This window comes from Sturnira hondurensis, unplaced genomic scaffold (genome assembly GCF_014824575.4).
Source record: "Sturnira hondurensis isolate 20B ecotype Veracruz unplaced genomic scaffold, ASM1482457v3 Scaffold0020392, whole genome shotgun sequence".
In the NCBI taxonomy this organism is placed as follows: Eukaryota; Metazoa; Chordata; class Mammalia; order Chiroptera; family Phyllostomidae; genus Sturnira; species Sturnira hondurensis.
The window spans coordinates 123,102-147,463 of record NW_028093023.1 but is presented as its reverse complement, the minus strand read 5'-3'; the positions used below and the strand labels follow the sequence as shown (position 1 = coordinate 147,463).

General features: G+C 42.5%; 1 protein-coding gene and 1 long non-coding RNA gene across 2 annotated transcripts; both read left to right on the top strand.

The window, feature by feature from the left end:
* The first annotated feature begins 3,356 nt into the window (after positions 1–3,356).
* On the top strand, positions 3,357–3,815 carry LOC118975616 (uncharacterized). Its single transcript, XR_005064102.1, has 2 exons — positions 3,357–3,548; positions 3,766–3,815. It is a non-coding gene; the product is annotated as an uncharacterized LOC118975616 (long non-coding RNA).
* A 4,419-nt stretch (positions 3,816–8,234) lies between these two features.
* FOXI3 (forkhead box I3) lies at positions 8,235–13,059 on the top strand. Its single transcript, XM_037029640.1, has 2 exons — positions 8,235–8,990; positions 11,352–13,059. The coding sequence occupies exons 1-2, from the start codon at positions 8,294–8,296 to the stop codon at positions 11,972–11,974; spliced, it is 1,320 nt and encodes a 439-aa protein (XP_036885535.1). The 5' UTR covers positions 8,235–8,293; the 3' UTR covers positions 11,975–13,059.
* The last annotated feature ends 11,303 nt before the right edge of the window (positions 13,060–24,362 follow it).

Below are 24,362 nucleotides of genomic sequence, written 5' to 3'. Positions count from 1 at the left end.
AGGGCCAAGTCTGAAACTCTAAGTCTGACTCTGCAGCAAGTCTGAATCTCCAGCCAACCCCATGTAACCCTCAAGAATTGGGAATAAGGAAAAAGCGTTTCTGTGTACAGTTGTTAAACAGTCAATACCAACTACAATAAACTATGTCCACTACAATATCTAAAGCCACCAGAGTAGATGCAGCAAACCATAAAGAATCTGTAGAGGAAAAATAAGAGGGCTGAAGTTAGGAACCTGAAGGAAAAACACTATTTAAAGGATAACGTGAGAAACATATCCTTGGGGAAGATGTAGAAGAGAAAGGAAAATGACTAGTACAGTGTGTTATCACAAATCCTAAGAGGAGATAGTTTTAACATGGAAGCTGTGAAGCAACAACTTGGGGAAAAACAGGTTAATATGCTTAATTGTGAAGAGCTCAAACATATGAATTTCAAAAAAACATACACAAATAGAAAAATGGGTGGGAGATCAGGACAGGCAGTCCAGACACACAAAAAATTAAAATGACATACAGCAAAGCATTTAAAGCATTTCTTTATTCATTCATAAAGAAAAACAAATCCAAATATTTTGAGATAGTTTCTGGTGCTTTTAAAATTGGCAAACATAAAAAGATGAACAAATCCAGTGTTAGCAAAGGTGAAGGAAAATAGGCAACCGTGGTGAATCTGCTGGTGGTAGAAACAGGGCACCTCAGGCAGAGCACTTTGTCAGAATCAGACATTTAAAGGTACACACATACTCACTGACCCAGCAAATCCTAGCTAGGAATTTACTGTCATAAGTAAATTAAGCCATATTTTTATGTATTTATTTATTTATTTATTTATAAATATTTTATTTCTTTTTTTATTTTTAGGGAGAGGGGAAGGGAAAGAGAAAGAGAGGAAGAGAAACATCAATGTGTGGTTGCCTCTCACATGGCCCCCACTGGGGACCTGGCCTGTAACTCAGGCATGTGCCCTGACTGGGAATTGACGGTGACCCTTTGGTTCGCAGCCCGAGCCATATTTTTAAAACAAGGAAATAATCTAAAGACACATTAAAAATAGGTTAAATTGAAAATATTGCCCAACAAGTATGGAGGAACACAAACAAATTGGAACAGACACTGGCTATAAATCACTCACATACAGCCACATGGGTGGGTATTCCCTGAATATCTCAGAATAAGTAAACCCAGGTAAATAAAATGAGGTAGACATAAGGACATCTGGGTTGTTTCGGAAAGTTCTCCAACATATATTAGTGAATATATAGTGTATATATTAGTCGTATAAAGCGCAGAGCCATGTGAATAACATGGTTCCATTGTTTGTACATTTTAAAATGCATATAGCTGCATGGATAATGCATATAACTGCAGAACATTTTGGAGAAAAACATAAGCCACTGAGAGCAAGCAGCTGCCTTTATTGAGAAGCAAGAGGGGCAGGAAGTTGTAGGGGTGAGACTTTTTATATTCTATACTTTTTAGCTTTTTAAATTTATTCCAGCAACAAGCAATAATTGAGTGTGCAGTAATGTCAGGCACTGGACTAGGCACTGGGGAAATAAGGGAGGAGACAATTAGAGCTGAAACACTAGCATGGGCTCCTGGCCAGAGAGGCCCAGGTTGAACCCCTACTGCATGCTTAGAAGTTGGGATACCACAGCTAAATTACTTAACCTCTCTGTCCGTGGTTTCTCTGTTAGATGTACCGACAGTTCTTATCTGATAGGATTCCTGTGAGAATTAAATGAGATAATGCTTGTAAGGTGCTTGGTACAATGCCACTATTTACTACCTGTTCCCTAATTGTTAACTCTAAAGGAAATGAAGTCCCCACCTGGTAGAACACCCACCCAGTATACTGAAGAGGAGTTGGTTATTGGAAATAAAGGGCCAGATTGTTGGATGAGCCATCCCACAGGAGTGGGCACTACTCAGAGGTATATAGCATGATAGCAGGGCTGGAGGGCCTCCTTGCCCAGACGAGGGAAAAAAGGTACAAACTTAATCTTCTTTGCTTCAGATGGCCTCAGGCTCTCCTAAGAGGAGCCTCAGGGAGCCAGGAAGCAGTCAGGGCAGGGAGGCTTTGCAAGGCAAGTCCTCCAGAAGAGCTGCAAACACTGGGAGCCTGGTCTGGAGCAGAAGGCAGAGTCTGAAAAGGCAGCCGAGGAAGCTCTGGAATGGGGCTAATTAGCTAGAGTGGAGGCCAGGAAGCAGTTCAGAGAACCAGGAAGGAGAAAGTCAGGCAACTAGCACAGGGGTGGGGGAGGGGTGGATGTCATGTATCAATAGCTCTCATAGAATTGTTTGGAGACCACTGATTTGGCTAACTATTTTTTTCTTTTCTTTTTCTGGATTAAGTACGTGAAACTTCTGTGGTATCCTCACATGCCTTAGGCTTCTACAATCCTCAGGATTTATCCTTTTTGCCATTCGTCCTGTGCCTAATTTTGCAGTGGGAAGAAGGGCATGTGTGCTGGGGGTCAGCTGGCATGTGGCTATGCCATACCCTTGCTTCTGAGCCTCCCTAGCTTTTATTTTTGCCCCACTCTGTATTTGTAGCTCATGCCAGTCTTCCCTGACTTCCAGGCGGCTGAGTGGGGTGAAAGGCAGGGACAATTTGGCAACACCAACATAAAGGGCTTCCAAAGGAACTGTATTGATACAGGAAACAAATCCCAAGTTGATGGAAAGCTTGCTGTCCCAGAGAGAAAAGAGCTGCTTTGATTTTCCATCAACACTTTCACTTAATACTTCTTTTCATTTCTTAAAATTTTATTATTACTGTTTACCAAGGGGGGGTGCAATTTATATACACCAGCAGCCATAGGGGTAAAGGGCATACACAGTTAGCAATCTGCATAGAATGGACTACTTATACAAAAATAAGACTCTCCAAAACGAAGGAAAGGGGTGAGCTTCACTACACTTCCCCAATGATCCCAGCACGAGAGAATGCTAGGCAATGGCCCCTCGGCATACAGTGATAGGAACTAATGTATGGAAGAATACGCCACAAATCACAAAAAATTTGTAGAGAACCCCTTTACCCCCATACATACACACACATACACACACACACACACACACACACACAGATACATAATAGAATTACAGGGTGATCAATACATTTAATTGAGGAGGAAAGAATAGGAATTTTGCTGTTAGAGAGAAGATAGGTAGGGAAAGGGAGAGTTCCTAACCAATGTCAACTATGGTAGGGAGCATTATCTCCACCAAAACAAAAGGAGTTAGTTTGTTCCAGCCCATCTTATAGCCATCCAGGGCAGGGGGCTACTGCCCTAGTAGTGGGGGACAAAAAATGAAAAAAACAAGAGTGACAGATAATAGAACTTCCCACTTCCTCCTCTAACCAGGAGGAAAGGCCAGAAAGAAAATGCTAATGCCACAATCTGAGCTTCCCCTCTGAAGGAAGAGTGGACCATGGCCTTACCATCAACTTGTTTCCCAGACATTATCTGGAAGTAGGCCAGAGTCTCACTGGCACCCTCCTTTACCTCTATATTCCCTTCGAAAGAATTATCTATAAAAAGTATGGGGCCAGCCCTGGCTGGCGTAGCTCAGTGGATTGAGCGTGGGCCTGCAAACCACACAATCGAGGTTCGATTCCCAGTCAGGGCACATGCCTGGGTTGCAGGCCAGTTCCCGGCAGGGGTCTCGCAAGGGGCAACCATACATTGATACTTCTCTCCTTCTCTCCTCCCCTTCCCCTCTAAAGATAAATAAATAAAATCTTAAAAAAAAAAAAGTCCAGGGCCGATTATCCAGTTATTTTAGCTCTTGTCAAGGTTTGACTTTTTAAAAAGTAATCACAATTCTTAGACTTAAGACAAATCTGTAAATAGGCCACTATCCTGACCAGGACAACTCTGCAGGGGGAATGCAGTAATCACCAGTCTTGAGGCCCTAATACTACAGTGTCCTGAGTCTTCTAGAGTATGTAACCCAAATAACTCCATACAGTTCAAATTATTTCTTCTGGAATAAGGGAGGATACATGCACAGCCAGTGTCAGAGAAAATGGATCTGGACCCACTTCATCCGTGTACGTGTCTCTAACCTTTCTGCTCTTCTGCTTAGGTCTTAAGTAATACCCAAGTGGAAGTGGGAAGATGCAGCTCCTCATGACGTAAGACAGAGCAGGAAGGCCTATTAGCAAGGCAGTCCTATCCAAGAAAGGCTTAGGAATCACATTGCCTTTCATATACAATTAGGTTTTCTTCCTACCCTAATCCCATCAGAGGGAGACACAAGGAAGATTCTTCAGAGGCTCCCATAAAAACAAGGAAAAAAAAAAAAAGAAGCCAAGGAAAAGGAAACTGGACAGACTTCAGAAGCAGGAACTGGTGAAATGAAACTGGTCACTGTCAAAGCAGAGTAGCAGGCAGCGCCTGGAGTCATGATGCTCAACACTTCTTGAAGGAACAAATGAAGGGTCCCTCTGAACTCTGTTTTAATCTGTGAGTAACAGCCTTGAGGTATAAAAGGGAGAGGACAAAGGCTGTCAGTTGGCCCCTCATTAATGACACTACCAGCTCTTAAATGATAAACAACTGAGTGGTCAAAAGTCCGAAATAAAATGACAAGTAAGGAATGAACTAGGGGTCCAAGTCTGGTCATTTCAACATCTTTTCTTAAATAATCCATCCTTTCATCACCGTTAAATGCACTAATTCATCTTACATATGTGGTTTATGTGGTAATTACTTTTACCTTATTGTTTTATTTTTTAAAAACATTTTATTTATTTATTTTTAGAGAGAGAGGAAGTGAGGAAGAAAGAGAAGGAGAGACACACTGACTGTCTGCCTCAAAGGGGACCAAACCCATAACCCAGGCACTTGCCCTGACCAGGAACTGAACCAGTAACTTTTTGCTTTGCAGGATGACACCCAACCAACTAAACCACACCTGTCAAGTCTCGCCTCAGTATTTTAAACTGTGCTCTTCAACTACTATTCTAGTTATCTCGTATATTTTTCTTATCTCCTCTAGTTTCTTTTTCATTCCTACTTGAACCAGGGTGTTTACCTTTTATCTTACTTTGACTTCTTGTTTCATAAAAGCCAAACTTTCTTATGTTTCATTCAGAACAAAACAGATATTTTCTAAAATGTGTTTTTCATTACTCTAGTAATTTATTTTCAGAGTTGGTCTTTTTCTCTACAACAAAGTAATGCTTCTATCCTTTTCTGCTATAGAAAATTTTCTATAGGTCGAATTTGTGTGTATGTGTATTAACACATCCTTGGATGGGCTTATGCATATTCCACGGTGGCATTTATAAGTAACTCATTAATTAATCAGATACTAATTTTTTAAGCATTTGATATTTGTTTCTGCTATGATGTTCAAAGTGTTTAAAAAACTGTATTACATGAAAGAATTTTTCTTCAAAAAGCCTCTGATTTACTAGAAAAGGTCAGATAGGCATAACAATAATTGTGCAAAGTAGAAAACCAGGTAGGAGACATGAGTAGTTTCATTATTTCCACCTGTGACATTTTCATAGCCGACACAAGGAAAACATGATGCTGCAGTAGGAAGGACTGACTCTGCAGGGCTCAATCCTATTCCAAGTTGGCAGCCATTAGAAGTGAAGAGCACTAAAATTATTTCCAATTTATATTACCTTTTTCTCCCTCTGGAAATATGTAAAAATACTAGCAAACATTAATGTGCCCATGTTTCTATGATGCTATAAATTAATGAGTATAGTAAATTTTACATTGTTACATTATTTATTAAAAATGACAACAGCCCATTATAAATCACTGTCATCACTCGGCTATTTCAAAGAAGCAACAAGAATGTTACCAAATGTTAGTGGAAAATAAATGAGATATTATCTTTGGCTAGAATAATTTCTCAAAATGTTTATTTTCCAGTGATGAAAACATGTAGCAGTCTATCCTTATTTTATACTGGCATAGACACATTAATCAATTGCCTTAATTACATATTTTTGTGAAAAGACATTTAAAAAAACATTATTAGGGGAACTTGCTTTTTAAAATTTGCTTAACTTTTAAAAATAGGGATTTAAAAAACATTATCATAATTTTGGTATAAAAATCCAGACTATAACCAATAGTTTTAAGCTTACCCAATTAAGATGTGATTGAAAATAGAAAAGTGTAACTTCCAAACCCCTAGACGGTGTGTCCACCTCACAGATTCCCTATCCAGATCTATGCTGTAACAGAGGCAAAGAGCCGCTAGGTGGCTCTGTCATTTTTAAATAAAACTAAAGTCCGCAAAAGATAATGTAGAGTTAAGGAACAAAATATTTCTACTGGACAGAACCCTTAATCGAAGCAAGAAAAAAGTCTGCAATTATGGCCTCTCAGAATAATTTGGAGCTACTGAATTCAGTATTAGACTTAAAAAACAACCTTGCAAAGCTGCAAAGTATGTATGGGTAAGCAATTTGCTAAAAAATGAGGGAAGGTATTTACGGTCTTAAGGAAATCAATTACTAGGGGGAATATGGTTTCATATTTTTCCTAATTTATTGCTATCTATGTTCCCAGTTTTTCTTTTGGACTGCCTTTATTTAGTTCAGACCATGGTTTAAGAAAATAATATTAAACTTGAGCAATATAGTAACTCATTAGAAATTGCCTTCCAATTTCCTGGGCTATAGTCGTCATCTTTAATAACATTCCAAGAGAATTACAGAACAAAACTTCATTTGGGGCTATTAGGGGAAAATAGCACCACGCTTATCTAAATTAAGAAACATTTAGACCCTGAAATCAAAATACAAGGAAGGCAAACTCTATTCCATTTATAGCTTTTGGCAGAACGCAGAAAGAAACTGTGCTTGTCCCCTTTAACCACTTGAGAGTGGACAAATAATTCCTTTCTGGTTCCAGGAAAGATGAGAAAAATAGTCACTTCTGAAATGTAATTTGTGCATTAGGTACCAAAATTTGCTTGTTAAGTAGCTCTAGATTTCATTATTTAAAATTATATACGGAAGATGACAATTTCCCCCCAAGTACATGACTAACTTTATCATGGAAATCAATGCAGGGTTGAGAGGTGGGTGGGTTCCAAATTATGTAGTACTCTGAGCTGTCAGGCTGCAACGGGCAAATAAAGGGAAAAAACATTTTCCCCTCCCGTCTCCCTTAAACGAGAATCTCAGACCTGTCATTTACTAAGAACACATTTAGGGACAGTTTTAATTTGGAAAAAACAATTTTCTTATTAATGTTTAGAGACAATGACTGCGTGGCATGTAGTGTCGGTACAGGATTTTCCGGGTTTTGTTTTCCTAGGCAGGAATAGCATTTGAAAACTTACAAAAGTAGTTTGTAAAATAAAAAAATAAAAAAAACCCAAAACTATTTTACGAAAGTACCATAATTAGTGACCTCATTTTATGTTTTTAATGAGCTCTTCTGGGGCACGCCGTTTAACTTAAACTTGGCTTTAAAATGCTAATTTTGAACCTACTTATTTAAATGTCTTCGAAAACGTTCGCTTTTCTGTTTTTGAAGACAAAAAAATACACCAAAAGAATGCACACAGCAGACATAAAAATGAACAAATACTTCCCGAATGTGAACGAACAAATAATTGTATGTCTAAGAGACATGGTTAGAGAAGTTAAAACCGATTTCAGTTCCTCCGATCACAGAGTTCCCTAGGAGGGGACAAGCCAAAGATGCCTGCTAATATAAACTACTGTGTGTCCCAAAGAGTTGCAAATCACGTTTATCATGCTTGAGTGGGAGCAGATCAGTTGAGATCAGACGTGAATCTGAACCTCGAGCATACAAGCTGTAGAGACTGGAGGTAGAAAAAACAGTGAGGGGTAGGCAGGTGGCCCAAGCGGCCATCCAAAATTAAAGGCACGGACTTTTGAGAAATATTGGTACTCTTTTGATTATCATCTCTTTGTTTTAATATTCGTTGTTTATTTCATTATTGTGCTAAGGCTACGTTAGCTAGAAGGGGTGGGTGGTCTTCGCCTTAAACCTGGAGGCGCCGGCCTCCCTAGGACTCCGGGCACAGGGGCCCAGCGAAGAGGGGCTGCAGGGGTTGGGCTCGCTCCGCCCCGCGGTGCAGGCAGGTGGGGCGTGGCTGCGGCGGGGAGAGCCCGCCCGGGGCCACTGCCCAGCCCGGCCCTGGGGGTAGGAGGTGGTGGCGCGCCGTCGAGTATAAGAAGTCAGCTGGCTGTTGCTACGTGCACATCAGCTCCTTCCAGTCCCGGAGTGACGGTCGTGGACCCAGAGCAGAAGCGCCGCAGGGTCGGCTCCCAAAGGGATGCTCTCGCCACAGTGGCGAGATCAACCCCGCTCGCCCCTCGCAGGCGCCGCGCCGCACCCGCCCACGTGCACCGAAATGGCTCTGTACTGCGGCGACAACTTCGGCGTGTATTCGCAGTCTGGCCTGCCCCAGCCCGCCGCCGCAACCCCGGGCGCCCAGCCGGCCAGGGCGCCTTACGGGCTGGCCGACTACACCACGCCTTCTGCCGCCGCCGCCAACCCTTACCTGTGGCTCAACGGGCCGAGCGTCGGCGCGCCGCCCGCCGCAGCTGCAGCGTACCTGGGCGCCCCGCCGCCAGCGCCGCCCCCGCGGGGCTCGGCCGGGCCCTTCCTGCAGCCGCCGACCACCGCCGGCACCTTCGCCTGCACCCAGCGGTCCCTCGCTCAGCCTGTGCCCACAGGTTCTGCGGCGCCCGCCACACCTTCCGCGCCTTGCGATCTGGGCTGGTTGTCCATGGCCAGCCGCGAGGATCTAATGAAGATGGTGCGGCCGCCCTACTCGTACTCCGCACTCATTGCCATGGCCATTCAGAGCGCGCCCGAGCGCAAGCTCACCCTCAGCCACATCTACCAGTTCGTGGCCGACAGCTTCCCCTTCTACCAGCGCAGCAAGGCGGGCTGGCAGAACTCCATTCGCCACAACCTGTCGCTCAACGACTGCTTCAAGAAGGTGCCCCGTGACGAGGATGACCCAGGTGAGGACAGCGGGGCAGGTGCTTCCTTCCCGGTCGGTGGCAGGTTGGGTGGTCTCGGTGCGATTGATTTGAGATCCACGCGGAGTCTCCTGGTCCTACCTGGGGCGTGAGAGCCGGCGGAAGGACAACTATCCAAACCTCTTATTGGACAAAGAAGTATCAGAGGACCTTCGGGGCGAGGACTTGTAATGGAGGAGCTGGTTTCTTAAACCTCATTCCCTCTCTCCCCTTTCTCCCTCACCCGCCTCCCCTCGCCAAGGCTGGACAATTAAGAGAAAAAGGGAAAAGCCTGTGTTCTCAACGGGAAGCCACCTCTGCTCCTATTGAAGGGGGAGGGTCAAGTTACGAGGAGGTAGATTAAGAATAAGAACCCAGTGAGCTCACAGATAAGTGTGGCTGTAAAGGCATTCGGATGAGCTGAGAATCCCATCACATGTCACGAAAGCGGTGGTGAGAGACCAAGAAGAACCTTAGGCCCTTTGGCTGCTCATAGATGCACTTCCTCAGGCATCAGGTTCCTGGGTGACTCACTGCATCCTTCGTAAAACAGATACCTGCCCACCTTGAGAGAGATGATTGGAGGATGAGGGACTCAGGCATGAGACAGGGGAGGGGAGGGGGCAGAGGGATCAGAGAACTTTAGCTTAGACCTGCAAATTGTGGTCTTGGTTCCTTAACTTATTTGAAAATGTAAAAATGAAAACCCCAAATTTGCTTCTTTCTGATCTAAGCGCTGGGATGAGGAGGGCTGGGTTACAGTGGAGTGCTGTTAGTGATTTCCCTCTACTTGGGAAGTGGAGGTGGAGAAAAGCTGAAAAACTAGACAGAAACATAATTCTACTTGAGGTTTTCAGAGGGAAACCGGGACAGGGGAGGTGGAAGCAGAGTTGTGACAGGAAAAGAAGAGACATAAAACTGTTTGAGTTGCACACTATGGAGATCCAGAATTTTTTTAAAATTATATAGACACCTTTGTGTACTCATACCTGAAGTCATTCTAAAGCAGTGGCTTCCAAGAAGTACACAGTACAAGCCACACGTGATTATATATTTTCTGGTAGTCACATTAAAAAAGTAAAAAGAAACCAGTGGATTTAATGTTTTTTAAGTAACCCAAAATAATTGTTTCAACCTATAACAAATATTTAAAATATTAGTGTGGTACTTTACATTACTTTTTTTGGTACCAGGTCTTCAAAATTCTGTGTGTTTTACACCACATCTCACTTTGGACTAGCTACTTTTCAAGTGCCCGGCAGCCATGTGTGGCTAGTGATTACTAGATAGGACCAGGCATGCAGTTCTAGAATGTGCATCTTCCACATTCAGCCTCTAACCTGAGATGTCACTTAAGTTTCATGTACACTCCTCTGGACCTTCTGAAAAGTTTAAGGATTTAGTGTCTTGTCAAAGTGCTGATACCAAGGTGGCACAATATAATTATCCCAATAGGTGCATGTATTATTATTGAAATGGTAGTTATCTGAATAAAGTTTTTTCTGCAACTATTCGCAGATGTGTCTGTAGAAAAAAATGGGTATGGGGAGTGCATGCCAGTTTGTAGAGGTGATTAGTGAAGAGTATTCCTGGCTCTACTGTTGTGAACTGGAAGTGATAATATTGCCTGTCTGCATAGAGCTGTGAGGAATAACCCAGGTTATTCATGTAAAGCACTCACTGTAACATAAGTGGTTAAGAATACTTTTAACTACTGTTGATTGTCTTTACCAAAAGGAAAAGGGCTATTGGGACATAAAATCCTGGAGAATAGTTCTTTTTACCTTAATTGTGCTAGTTAAATTGTGAGTGAAACTTTCTAAGCAAGAGATTTAGCATTTCATGCATTAAATGGGACACAGATTGCTGACACTTGCCGAGTGGAGGGAAAACTTGGAAGACATGATAACAGATACTGTTTTTACACTGCTCCCTGTATGCCAGCTACTATGCAAAAATATTATTTAACCCTTACAGCCAACCAGTGAGGTGGGGACCATTTTTACCTCTGTTTTTATAAATAAATAAAGAGAGGTCTGTTTAAAAAGTGCCAGGATTTTACAAAAGTACTCCATTTGGATTTAGAAGGGAAGATGTTGGGTAATTGTCAGTGACTTGTGAATAAAATTAGGTCTTAAAATTTAAGTAGCAGATACTGCCAGGAGGAGGTAAAAGTGGCCAGAACACCTTTGTTCCAGATTTTTCCTTAAAGATAAATAAAATCAGTATAACTTTAAACAGTAAATGAGTGAGCATCTTTGTCAGCATTTAATTGAAAGTCTGCCCTCTTCCTCGAAAACAGAAGCTGAACTGAGTGGGCATAAACGTTTCCTTCTCTAACAGCTGTCTTTCTCATTACCATAGGAAAAGGTAATTACTGGACCCTGGATCCAAACTGTGAGAAAATGTTTGACAATGGGAACTTCCGCCGGAAGCGAAAGCGCCGCTCTGAGGCCAGCATCAGCTCCACGGTGGCTGTGGGGACGTCAAAATCAGAAGAGGGTCTCTCCTCAGGACTGGGGTCTGGAGTGGGTGGGAAGCCAGAAGGAGACAGCTCCTCAGCTTTGCTAAGGTCTTCCCAATCCCCAGAGCCTCCTGAGAGCACAAAGAGTACTGTCTCCTCTCCGGGGGGGACCATGCTCACCTCTACCCCTTGCCTCAACACCTTCTTCAGCAGTCTCAGCACCTTAAGTGTGAGCAGCAATGGGAGCACCCAGCGAGCTGTCCCTGGCAGTCACCACCTAGGGATCCAGGGGGCCCACCTGCCCTCCAGCAGCACATTCTCCACCACTGCCATCCCAGAAGCCTCATCAGACACCTTGCAGCTAAATAACAGCACCAGCAACAGTAGCAGCCAAAGATCTTCCTATTACAGCCCTTTCCCTGCCAGCACCGGTGCGGGGCAGAGCAGTCCCTTCAGCCCTGCTTTCTACAACTTCAGCATGGTCAACAGCCTCATTTACCCCCGGGAGGGCTCTGAAGTATAGAATACAGCTTCTTAGAGTTGAACATGCACACCTGAGATCTTGTTTAAAACACAGATTCCAAAGCAGTAGGTCTGGGTGGGTTCTACATTTCCCTGGAGTTCCCCGGTGATCTTCAGGCCCATTGACTGACCACACTTGGGAGTAGCTTGGGTATAGTAGATAATTCTTTCTACAACCCAGGAAGATTTTACAGGTTTCTCTGGATAAGGGCCTCTCTGGAGAGAAATACACCCCACTCTATTTTAGGACAGTACCTAGAGCTCTAAGAGGACAGGAACCTTATTTGTTTTGTTTATCACTGTGTATCAGGGTTACAAGCTAAAATGTGTACCTGGGCTGGCTGAAACAAATGAATGAAGTTACTGGGTAGGGAAAAGGTAGCAATTGATAATTTGAAGCAGTAGGGAGTGTGGTTGGGGGCAGCTAGTTGTTTCCTTCCTGCCTGGCAGCATTTTGATTTTCTTAGAAAAGTCAAATCAGTATTTTTATAGCAAACCTCCCTTTGAAGTCTTGGCCACTAGTTAAAGTTTTAAAAATACTATAGTAGGAAACACCACAGATCCTTAAGCTACATACAGCTCATGAATCACTCCTGCTTCTGTTCGGTGTCTGAAACATGGTAGGTAATAACACCAATAAAACTACCCAAACAAGCCCTATGTGCTAGGTGTTGTTCTAGATACTTGGCTCCTTTAGTCCTCAAAGTAACTTTGGGAGGTAGGTATTATTTCAAGCCCTCATTTTCATATGAGGCCATGAAACTCTAAGATGTTAAGTAACTCAAGGCCACACAAATAGGAAGTTGTGATCCAGTATCAGGTCCAGGCAGTCTGGCTTCAGAGCTGGAGCTTGTAACTGTTCTAGTTCCTGAAAAGCAAGGGCAGACGTAGTATAGAGAGGGTAGGAATGAGCTAGATCACATCTGACCAAAGATTCCAGTTGAAATAACTATACTTGAGAGGTCCCCCTGAGCAGCAGGGATGGCACCACATCTGCTTTGCTTCTGCCATGTTCTTGAGGCCTGTGTGACAATTGCCCTAGTTAACTTGACATTCTATCCCTTCTAGCATGTGTGCTGGATGTTTTTTTAACAAAGCATTAGAATTTTTATTAAAAGTAGTTTTTAAATGGAATTTTTATAATTTTTTAAAAATTGTAGTAATTTTTAAAAAATATATAATTTATTTTTAGCACTCCCTTTTACTTCTCAAGAGGTATTTTCATCTGAATAATTGTCGTGGCCACCCTCCCAGTACCCAGCAGAGTGCCAGGTACAAGGCACATACTGAATTACTGCTTAACTCGAGCTGATTTTATTGGAACAATGTTATTTTAAGATGAAGACAATGTCCTATGAATTGCCTTTGTACCATATTGTTGGTTTGGGGTTTTAATTTTTTTTTAAAGAAACACAAGTACATTGTAAAAAAATGTTTCACTTTTTCTATGTATTTTTTGGAACTGACAGCAAATTTTGAAATACAGAAAACTATTTTTAAAACAGTTTGTTGAGGTATAAGTAACATCACCATTGTTGTTTAAATATTATGAACAAACAGGCATAGATGGTTTTATTGTGCTTTACAGAGGTTGCATTTTTTACAAATTGTGGGCAAAACCCTCCATTAGCAAAAAGGATGGTGACTTGCTTTGTTGTGATACTTGCTTTATGGGGATGGTCTAGCACTGAACCTGCAATATGGCCAAAGTGTGCCTATAGAAAGATAACCAAAGAGACTACCTACTCCCCTACTGTGTGTACAAAAACCCAGTTTCAGTGGATATTCCATGTGAGAAATCACTAACTTTTATAAGTATTATTTCTAACACAGTTCTATATTTGTAAAATAATTTATAATGTGAACTGAGACAAAAATTTCCCCAAAGAGAGTACACTGTGTTCTTTCATGTGAGAATCACATGAAATAAACCCAAATTGGGATGACTTCTGGCCATTTTTTAGCATTACTGTTTTTCTGTCTCCAGTTTCTCCTAAAAGGACAGACATGTGAATGGCACGACATCAGTGCCACTCCAGGGACTTTGTGTTGAGGGGGAGGTATAGATTTTATGTGTTCCACCCACCCACATTTGAAAGGGCTTGAATGAAGCAATTACTCTTTGGAGAGGGTCTACAGGCCTATGAGCATTTTATTACTGAGTGATATTTTCTGTCACTTAAAGTGAGATTCAGTGCATCAGATGATGTCTGTTGTAGGAAGAAATGTGCTGGAAAAGTTTCACCAGCTGGCAACACTCCTCAGGTGGAGCCCTGGGTCCTCCAGGGGCCACAGGCAGCCCATCGTCTCCAAGCAAATAGCTAGAAAACTTGAATGTGGCCTCATCTGGAAGAAACCTGAGAGGTGAGGTTTTTGGGCTAGGGTTTCTGAGCATCAGCACTATTGATATTTGGGGCTACATAATTTTGTTGAAGGGGTGTCCCTTTGCATCACAGGATGTTTAACAGCAACTCTGTACCCTTGGCCCTAGCCATATGTGACAACCAAGACTATCTCCAAACATTGCCAGAGATCCCCTGGGGGACAAAAGTAGCCCTGGTTGAGAACCACTGATCTAAACCAATACCCACAATTTGCCAGTGTGGAAAGAAAGCTACCTTCCCCATAAAAAGTCCTAAGTCTTCAGGCTAGTAGGTGAGCCCTGAATGAATTAGACCTCTGGGTGTGTATAGGACAGTGTTCCATGAGGTGCCTTTTCTCCTAAGAAGAACCAGTTGTGAGCAGGTACAACCCAGTAGTAATAATATCCAGTAATAGGTATTTCTCAGAACTGGTATCTACTATCTGTGTTGTTATTTGGGGGCTGAAGTGGGTAGGGAGGGATACAGGCATAGGGAAGATACAGTAAAAGAACATGATTAACCTGTATTTGTAAGTATCTAGATCCCAGGAGTTAATGGATATTAAGTGCCAGAATATTGGTATTTATGAGAACAGAGACAATGAAAATAATCTGCTTCTGGTCTGAACAACAACTGCAAAGGGCAGCAGGGTGGCTTGGACCACACTCCTGAGACTGAAGAAGCAGTCCCCAGGGCAAGACTTCATAGAGAACTGCCTCCTGCTGGGCATAGGATTAAAGGGAAAGGGACTAAGCTGCCTGTGCCTGTGGTATTCTCAGGTCAAAGTCTGCACCTGCTTTCCAACTGGGAACCAAGTCAAAAATTATGGACCTAGGCTAAATTTCACTTTGCATTATTCGCAACAGTGCGGAGGAAAAGATGTGGACCCTGGCATATTGTTAAGCATTCTTGCTCTGGGTTTCCCTGGGCACTAAAGCCTGAAGTCAAATTGCAGCCTTAGGCTGAGGCCAGTAGGCACATTTATAACTTAAAGTGCCTGTCTTCCACACTTCTAGGGCCTAGCGTACCATCAGAGTAAGGGGCAAAGGATAATTTGAAAAATTAATAAGCAGTTTTCAGGTTTTCTTTTTAATACTTTTAGATCCTTTCATCCCATTCTTGAACTGGATGGAAAAAGGCTTTGAAAACTGTGCTTTTGTACCCCAACTCATCCCTGAGGCCCCAACAGCACTTACAAGTTCCTCCCAGGGCAAACAGGGCCAAGCTTTGGCCACAAGGAATGTCACTAAACTTTGGGAGAAACTCCAAAAGTGTGCTTCATTCCCTTCTTCTCTGAGATCCCTAGAACTGGAAAGAGTCTTAAGTCTTTAGGGTTTAACTGGGTCTTGTTTTCTTTAGATGCTCTAGTAGCTGAAACCAACAGGTTGCTAGTGAAAAAAAGTTTGTGGTGGTTTCTAGGGATTTGCTGATTTCTGGGTAGAGACCCGGTGGGCCAACATGGCCTTGCCTTTTGTTATGGAAAGCAGTCAGCCAGGGCGGGTGGCTAGGCGGCTATCAGCACTGAAGAGAGGAGGAGTTTCCAGTCAGACTTGAAAACAAAAAAGACCAGGTAGCTATTGAATTCCTCTGAGCTTTCTTATTCATGAGGTCAGGGTATCACCACCAAAGCCCCTGGAGGCCTAGAGAGTAGCCCTTTATCATTTAAAAAGGGGAACATTAAAATAACAATCACTTCTTGGCTGCCGGGCACTATCCTAAAGTAAGTAAAATAGCTATATAAAACACCCTTGGCTAAGTATATACTGTTTTTATTCATTTTACCAAAGAGAATGCTGCAGCCTGGGGCATTTGTGTAACCAAGCCCTTGACAAAAATCGAAGTGGTTGTTGCAAGTAAATGGTACAACTAGGATTCAAAATCAGGCTATCCAATAATAGAAGCTGACTGCCCTGTATTTACAATACTGCCTCTCCATTGTGGAGATGAAAGGAGAGGCACAGAGAGGTTATGTGACCTGTCCAAGGCCACACAGCTTGCTGGTTGTAGATTTGGGCCTAGATCCCAGCTGCTGCCCCGCTGTTCCCCTACAGTGTTCCTTCAGGCATTTTCTTTGTATACTCCCTGATGTCTCTGTGTCTGGGGCTCCTTTTCCAGGACACAGAAAGGTAAGCGGTGGGGAGGACTGTTACTTTTCTTTGAAATGTTCTCTTCCAGAGAGAGGATCAGCCTGCACTCAGGTCAGGGGTCAGATCTAAGGCTTGGAAGTTACTGAGGGAAGCGAGAGTTTGGGGACACTGGCTTGGAACCTTGTACTTCCATAGGAAATTTATCATTTGCTCAGCAAATCCCTTCCACCCATTAGGCCCTGTGCTGGGGGTATCGAGATAATCTGAGGCCTGGAACAACTATGCATAGGGTAGGGAGAATCCATAGGGTTAAAGTGGGCATCCCCCAACTGGCTGCCAGCCTCTGGTGAGGGAAATAGGCTGGTTTCACCTGGAAGAGTGGCAGGCAGCCCCACCCCTCTTTGTATCTTCACTCCTCTTTCTTGTGTCTGGTGTTGGCAGAATGCAAGGACCTGGACTGACATTACTCAAAGCTGGAATGACAGACATGATAAAGTACCAGAGGTTTAGTGGAGGTCTCTTCGAGGCCTAGGTCCTTGGTGCGTAAGTGGAGTCCTTGTCCCCTCCAGCTCTGGCTGGGCGCAGCCACAGTGAAGGCACATCAGCAACCTGGCTGTCAGCTTCCAGTCCCTGCCCAAGGAGACTACCTCTTTGTATTGCACTTCAGAGGAGGTTTGAGGCTACAAGTGTGTTGGGATTTTCTCTTTCCCAGTTTACACTCTTGAAATGCATTAAGTAAACGACATTGGAGGGAAACCTCTGCTCCATGTTGCCGAACATAAGGCTGAGTATTAACAACCATGAACACCTCTCTTTCCTCTCAGCTCCAAGAATGATGCCACCTGACCCCATTCTGTAACTGCTCAACTCCAACTCTCCGCACCTGGGTGATACACAGGTGCTGGGACTATGGCCCAGTTTTACAGACTCCGAAGGTCTCAGTATCTCCTCAGTAAATGGATCATGGAAATATCTACCTCACAAGACTGTTGAGAAGGTTAATGTATCTATTTTATGTTGAATGCATGTGTTTACCCAATGGTAACTTTGAGGAGGGCTCTGCATCTGCTCACAGAGCCTTCACTTGACTCTTCAGAAAGTCTGATATCGATATTATCCACTTTGTTTTCCCAACAGCCTTAGGGGGTGGGTACTTTGTCCTTCTATTACAGAAAAGTAGAAACAGAGTAGGAGCCTTGGCAAACAGTTAGCCATCCAACCACCAGGGACCCCTGGAAGTCCCACAGGAAAGAGGGGCTCACTCACTCATCCATCCAGTTAGCAGGAGAGTACAAACACCTACTAACTCTTATTTTTGCTTCCTTTGTTTCCCTCCCACCTCACATCCAAGCCCAAAACAAAAAATGTTGACTCTAGCACCAAAAATTGGTCTCCAACCCCTGACATCTCACCAGTGCAACTGTGATCACCACACCTCTGCCAGTAGGGCCACAGCCTCAGCTCTTGGCTTCCTGCTGTCCATATGGCATTCTTCCCTGCTGTCCTGCACTCACTGGATAGCTGGAAGCCAGAGCAATCTTTTAAACAGTACTTGGAACTATATAGCTTTTCAGCTTAGCTTAACATTTTGGTAATTCTATTACCAACAAATGACAAAGTGCTTCTGTGGCCCTGCATGAACTCGGTCCTGCCTCCAACACCCCTAACTTTCCTTTGCTTGGCTCCAGCCACTCTCCATCCTGTACCCCCTCAAATGTTCCAAACCCTTCAATTCTAGCATCTTTGCAGTTACCATCTTGCTGCAAGAGGTTAGTCCCTGAATTTCCCAGGCTTCTGCTTGAAGCCGCTCTTTGAAGTAGCCATCCTTGACCAGCCCAACCCCTCCCACTTCCACCAGTGCCCCTCAAACTGCCTTTTGGAAACTTTTTCCCACCTTAACTACATCTCTGACTTAGATGAAAACAAATAATCTATTTTAGTGGGATAATTTCTGAGGGTGAGGAATGAGCCAGCTTAACAGGGCCAGAGTGGGGTGGGTATGAGTCATTTGGCTGCACACTCAGGTGACCCCATTTATGCCATCCATCTCCTCTGATTCCATAAGAAAGCCTATGTGCAACTAAAATAATTGTCTGACCGATCGTAAGAAAAAGGTGCATTGTTCTTCCTCCCTGTATGGGAAAGCTGAGGCACAGGGTATACATTTTTCCAAAGACTTTTATTTATGATATACTTCATTTGTGATATACTAAATGTGCCATCACTAGGTACATAAAACACAAAAAGGTATGTTTCTCTTTCAGTTTTAAGTGGGCAAAACTCCAAGAATTTCTGCTATGTTTAGCCTGGATTTAAAACTCAGCTGTCCCTATTTCCCCACACATCACTCCCCCTTTCCACACTCATACCTCCTCTGAGTTCTCCTGGAAACTAAACTGCTCAGCCAAACACCTGGAGTCTTTGATCATCAACCCATCAGCTGCCTCCCAGCGCTCAGCCAGAAGACTTTCAAGTTCTCCCTCTAAGTTTTGGGAAAGGAAGAAAACAGAATAGCAGCTGCTGTACTGCACTTTTCTTTGCATACTGGTGATAAGAGCCAAAGAATTGCTACTTTGGCAAAGGTTTTTCAAACCTTCCTTCAATGAGGTTAACTGCTGTGCAGCCAAGGACTCCCACCACACATCAGAGTGCTGTCAGCCCAGAACGCCTGTCTCTACCATTGCCTGCTCAGAGGATGAGCCAGGTGTCCTACTACATTGTGTTTCTTGCTTCAGGAATTACTGAGGATGGACATGTCCTATCACTGCAGGAATGTTGCCACTGCTAATGTAGTGAGGCCAACAATAGTGTGGCAATGGTGGGAGTCCTCTAAAAGAGCAGTGTCACAATTCATTCTGGTGCTTCCAAATTTAGTATCCCTCTATTTGCTCGGCGGTCTTTAGCATCCACTTTGTATACCTATTAGGAGACACAACTAAAATCAAAGCCCCTGTAAGGATGGCACTTACTTTCTAGTGGAGGAGAAGAAGCAAAGAAGGGATAGATAACAGCAGGGTGACAAAGCGCTTTGACCAGAGAAATATGGGGTATGATGGGGCTCTCCAGGAGAGGCCCCATACCTGACTGGAGTAGGAGTTAGCCAGATGAAGAGGCAGGAAGGGAGGGAGTCTATGTGTGGAAAAAGAATGGAAGCCTAGAATTGAGAGACCAGGGCACTTATGGGAAACAGAATAGCTGTGCATAGTGGCAGGTCACATATAACATTTTTAGGTAGGAAAGGGCAGTAAAGGAGGGGGAAGGTGAATCTGTAGTGTGATAAATCCCATCAATAGAATAGAATTGGGCAGAATAAAACAATACAAGTGAATTCAATTTTATTTTAAGAATGAAATTTATATATTAAATAGAGTACTTTGTGGGAAATCCTTTGGAAGGACAAGATCTAAGAAAGGCCTTTCTGGAAACCACTGTAGAAATACAAGCAAGAGATAATGGAAGTCTGAGTAGGGTAGGGATGCTGGGGAAGAACACATGGGAAGTGTGACAGACATTCAGGAGGCAGGAAGGGCAGACTTAGTGATCTGGAAGTGGTGATTCAGAGAATGGAAAGACCCCGGGATGACTGCTGGAGTTAGGGTGGTTCTGTTCACCAGGTCAGGGCCCTCCAGAAGTGGAGTCATTCAGGAGGAAATTTCCAGCGAGAGCGGGAGTAGATTGAGGTTAAAAGGGAGGACAAGACTGGCTGTGTAAACCTGGGAGATAACAGAATGTGGATGAGACATTTAATTCAGTCAGTTGATAACACTCTTAGCACTTATTTGCTAGGCCCTGTGCCAGAGGTACAATGGCAAGTAAAATAGACTTGTTCTCTTCTCTCTTGGAGTTTATACTCTAGTATAAACTGGACATAATCTCACCAAAGAAAGTTATTGAAAAGTGGCCAGAGCACTGTGAAGGGGCAGGTGAGGGTTCTGTAAACTCATAAAAGGAAGGACAGTAATCCAGCTTGAGGAGTCAGAAAAGGTTTTCCTTCAGGGCACAGGCCATGACTTGAGACTGAAAAAGAGGGCAGGTATGGACCAGATGAAAGGAAGGGAAGCACATTCCAGGCAGAAACTCCCTGTGGTGAAAAGGCCCAGCACCCTGGAGGGCTGAACAGTGCACAGAGACCTGGGAGATGTGGATCAGTATGATGGGACAAAATCAGATTAACAATTTACCGTCATCCCTCCCTATATTGCAGTTCACTTACTGCAGCTTCACTGTATCACAGGTTTTTTAAAAATATATATACCTAATTCTGTATCGTGGAGTTTTCGCTATATCATGGGATTTTGCAGTACATAGGTATTTATATAATATTTATCATTTTAATTATTTTTTGCCTAAATTAAAAAATATATTAAAAAGCTAATTCAAACATATTAAAAGAATATTAAACTGAAATAAAATACAGATGTATTTCATCAGTGGATGAATACCATACTGTACACAATGGAAAGGCAATACGTCACTACCGCTGCGCAAGTTTGCCAATGTGAGATTGTACACAACACACTATTGGCTGATGGAATGGAAGGTGACCAACCTCAGCACTGTGTTCTGTATCCTGGGCGCTGATTGGCGGAGTGACCTAGCATCTGTCTGTTTGCTTTCTGACACTGTGCCCATATGTTCAGCATCTCTCCTTGTCCACTTCATATTGACGCCTGATCACTGCGTGTAGCGTTGCTCTGCAGTGTTGTGTTTTGTGAAATTTTCGTAAAAGTTTGAATTTATTTCAAGCCCTATAATGCCACCCAAACGTTCTGCACCTTCTAGGGCTTCTTGCAGTGAACCCAAGCACCAGAGGAATATACTTACCATCAAAGAAAAGGTGGAATTTCTAGACATGTTAAAGGAAAGCAGAAGCTACGCAGCTGTAGGCCGCCATTACAGGACCAATGAATCTACTGCTCAATACGTAAAGAAAGACGAGAAGAATACTAGGTCTACAGCAACAATGACTTTCAACAAGACTGCAAAGAGGGTGGTCACTTCCACAATAAGGCCATTGTGAGGATGGAGACTGCATTGGCCCTGTGGATAAATAACTGCAGGAAGAAGAATATCCAGCTGGATACCAGCACCATCCAATGAAGGCCAAGAAACTTTATGATAGTTTTGTGGAAAGCACAGATATTCACAAGAATGATGAGGATGAAGACGAGGACGACGATGCAGAAGCGGGACTGTCAAGTGCTTCTCCCACCAGACCAACCCCATTCATTGCCAGCAAGGGCTGGTTTAACAAATTTCAGAGATACTTTGGAGTTAAGAGCATTTCTCTACGTGGAGAAGCTGCCTCTGCGGATAAAAGGCAGTGCCAGCAATTCCCTATAGCTATGTTCATCACTCAAATGAAGAGATCAGTTATGGCTATGCCTTTAGTGGAAATAGAAGTTACAGCCCAGGGCGAAGATACTGTACCACCTGATGAAGCATATAGAATTTTGTATGTTGTTAAAATTATGTAGATTTAAGAGGGTAGAAAGTGGTTAAGAGCATATGAAGTGTTTATAAGAATGTGGGAAAGTTTAATAAGTGAGTGGGAAAGGTTAATAGGTGTGGGAAGGGTTTATAAAGCCTTAAAATATATATAAATAATAAAATAAATATAATGCTGCTACTTCTCGGATTTCCACCTATCTGTAGGGTCTCTGTAATGTAACTCCCGTGATAGATGAGGGATCACTGTAAATGGTTGAGTGAGTCCTAAAGAATGAGGTAGACAAGAGTAGGATATTATTTCAATTGTTCAGGTAAGTGACCCTGGACCAGAATAGTGACAATAAATAAAGAGATATGGATTCCTTTGAAAGGTATCAAGGGAGTAAAATGAGCAAGACTTGGTGAAAAATTGGATACAGAGGTGTAAAAAAAGAAAGTCTCCAGGATGAGTGTTAGGTCTGCTGCCTGAGAAATGGAGGGGTGCCATTTCTGAGGTGAGAAAAAATTTTAAAATATTGGTTGTTGTTTGGAAGGGTGGAGTGGAGAGGATCATAAATTTGGTCCCAGATACATTGAGGTGAGGTGCCCTGGAAATATTTAAATGGAAATATACCATATTTTGCCATGTATAATGAGCATACTCATTTTTGGCCCAAACTTTAAGAAAAAAAGCCTTTTATTTTAATTTTTAAATTCAATTATTTATTTATTAATTTTAGATACTTCGTTTTTGTATTATAAGGGGTTTTATTTTACATACAGATTTTGTTATTACTTTCTAGAGTTATGCTTTTAAAGCATAAGCATAAATAAAAGAATGAAAATCATATGGAATTATTTATAACATGTGTCCTTATTTTTTGCTAAAAAATGTGGGCAAAAAATTGAGTTGCATCAATTTGTTGCATTATATACAACAAAATATAGTAGATTATTCTGGAACTCAGAAGAGAAATCTAGGCTAGAAATTTAAATTATACATCATTGGTATGGAAATATTAATTGAGAGACTTCTTGTTTCTAGCATGTACCTCCATGCTCCCATTAAAAAAAAGCTGAAACACTAAAAATCAACTTTTCTTAGATTAATCAGGAGTCAAACCACTGCCCCCTAAAACTGAGAAGATAAGTGAATACCGAGGATCACAGTTTATTGGGAGCAGAAGCCTGTTACTTGAGCTAGGGCTGGTAGAAAAATTTGAGATGTAATTGACAAATTGCTGGAGGATCAGTGAGAACAAAGCTTGAGAGTTAAAAACATGGCAGGGGTGGGAGCCTCCACCCTGGCTGGGTAGCTCATTTGGTTAGAGCATTGTCTTTTATGCCAAAGTTATGGGTTGGGTGGAACAACGAATTGATGTTTCTCTTTCTCTCTCTCTCTCCCCTCCCCCTTCCATGCTCTATTTAAAAAAAACAAAAACATGCCTTTGATTTATGAATATTGACTTTGTATCCCGCTGTTTTTGCCTAATTCATTTATTAGGTCGAGCAGTTTTGGGGTAGAGTCTATAGGATTTTCCATGTACACTATCATGTCATCTGCAAACAATGACAGTTTTGTTTCCTCCTTTCCAATTTGAATGCCTTTTATTTTATTTTCTTGTCTGATTGCTGTGGCTAGGACTTCCAATAGTATATTAAATAGAAATGGTGGAAGTGGACAACCTTGTCTTGTTCCTGATCTTAGTGGAAAAGATTTTAGTTTTTGCCCATTGAATATGATGTTGGCTGTAGGTCTTTCATATATGGCCTTTATTATATTGAGGAATACTCCCTCTATTCCCACTTAGCTGAGTGCTTTTATTATAAATGGGTGTTGTACTTTATCAAAAGTTTTTCTGCATCTATTGATATGATCATGTGATTTTTGTCTTTGCTTTTGTTTATATCATATATTACATTTACTGATTTGTGAATATTGAACCATCCTTGAATCCCTGGGATGAATCTCACTTGGTCATGGTGTATGATCTTTTGAATGTGTTGTTGGGTGTGATTTGCTGATATGTTGTTGAGGATTTTAGCGTCTATGTTCATCGGCAATATTGGCCTGAAGTTTTCTTTCTTTGTTGTGTCTTTATCTGGTTTTGGAATCCAAAAGAACCTATGCACCCCAATGTTCATAGCAGCACAATTTACAATAGCTAAGAGTTGGAAGCAACCTAGGTGCCCATCAGTAAATGACTGGATCAAAAAACTATGGTACATTTACACAATGGAATTCTATGCAGCAGAAAGAAAAAAAGGAGCTCCTACCCTTTGCACCAGCATGGATGGAACTGGAAAGCAATATGCTGAGCGAAATAAGCCAGGTGGTGAAAGACAAATACCATATGATCTCACCTTTTACAGGAGCCTAAACAACAAAACAAGCAAGCAAAATATCACCAAAGACACTGAAATTCAGAACAGGCTGACAGGGACCAGAGGGGAGAGGGAAGAAAATTTCAGGGGAAAAGGGGAAGGATTCATAGGGACAAGTATAAAG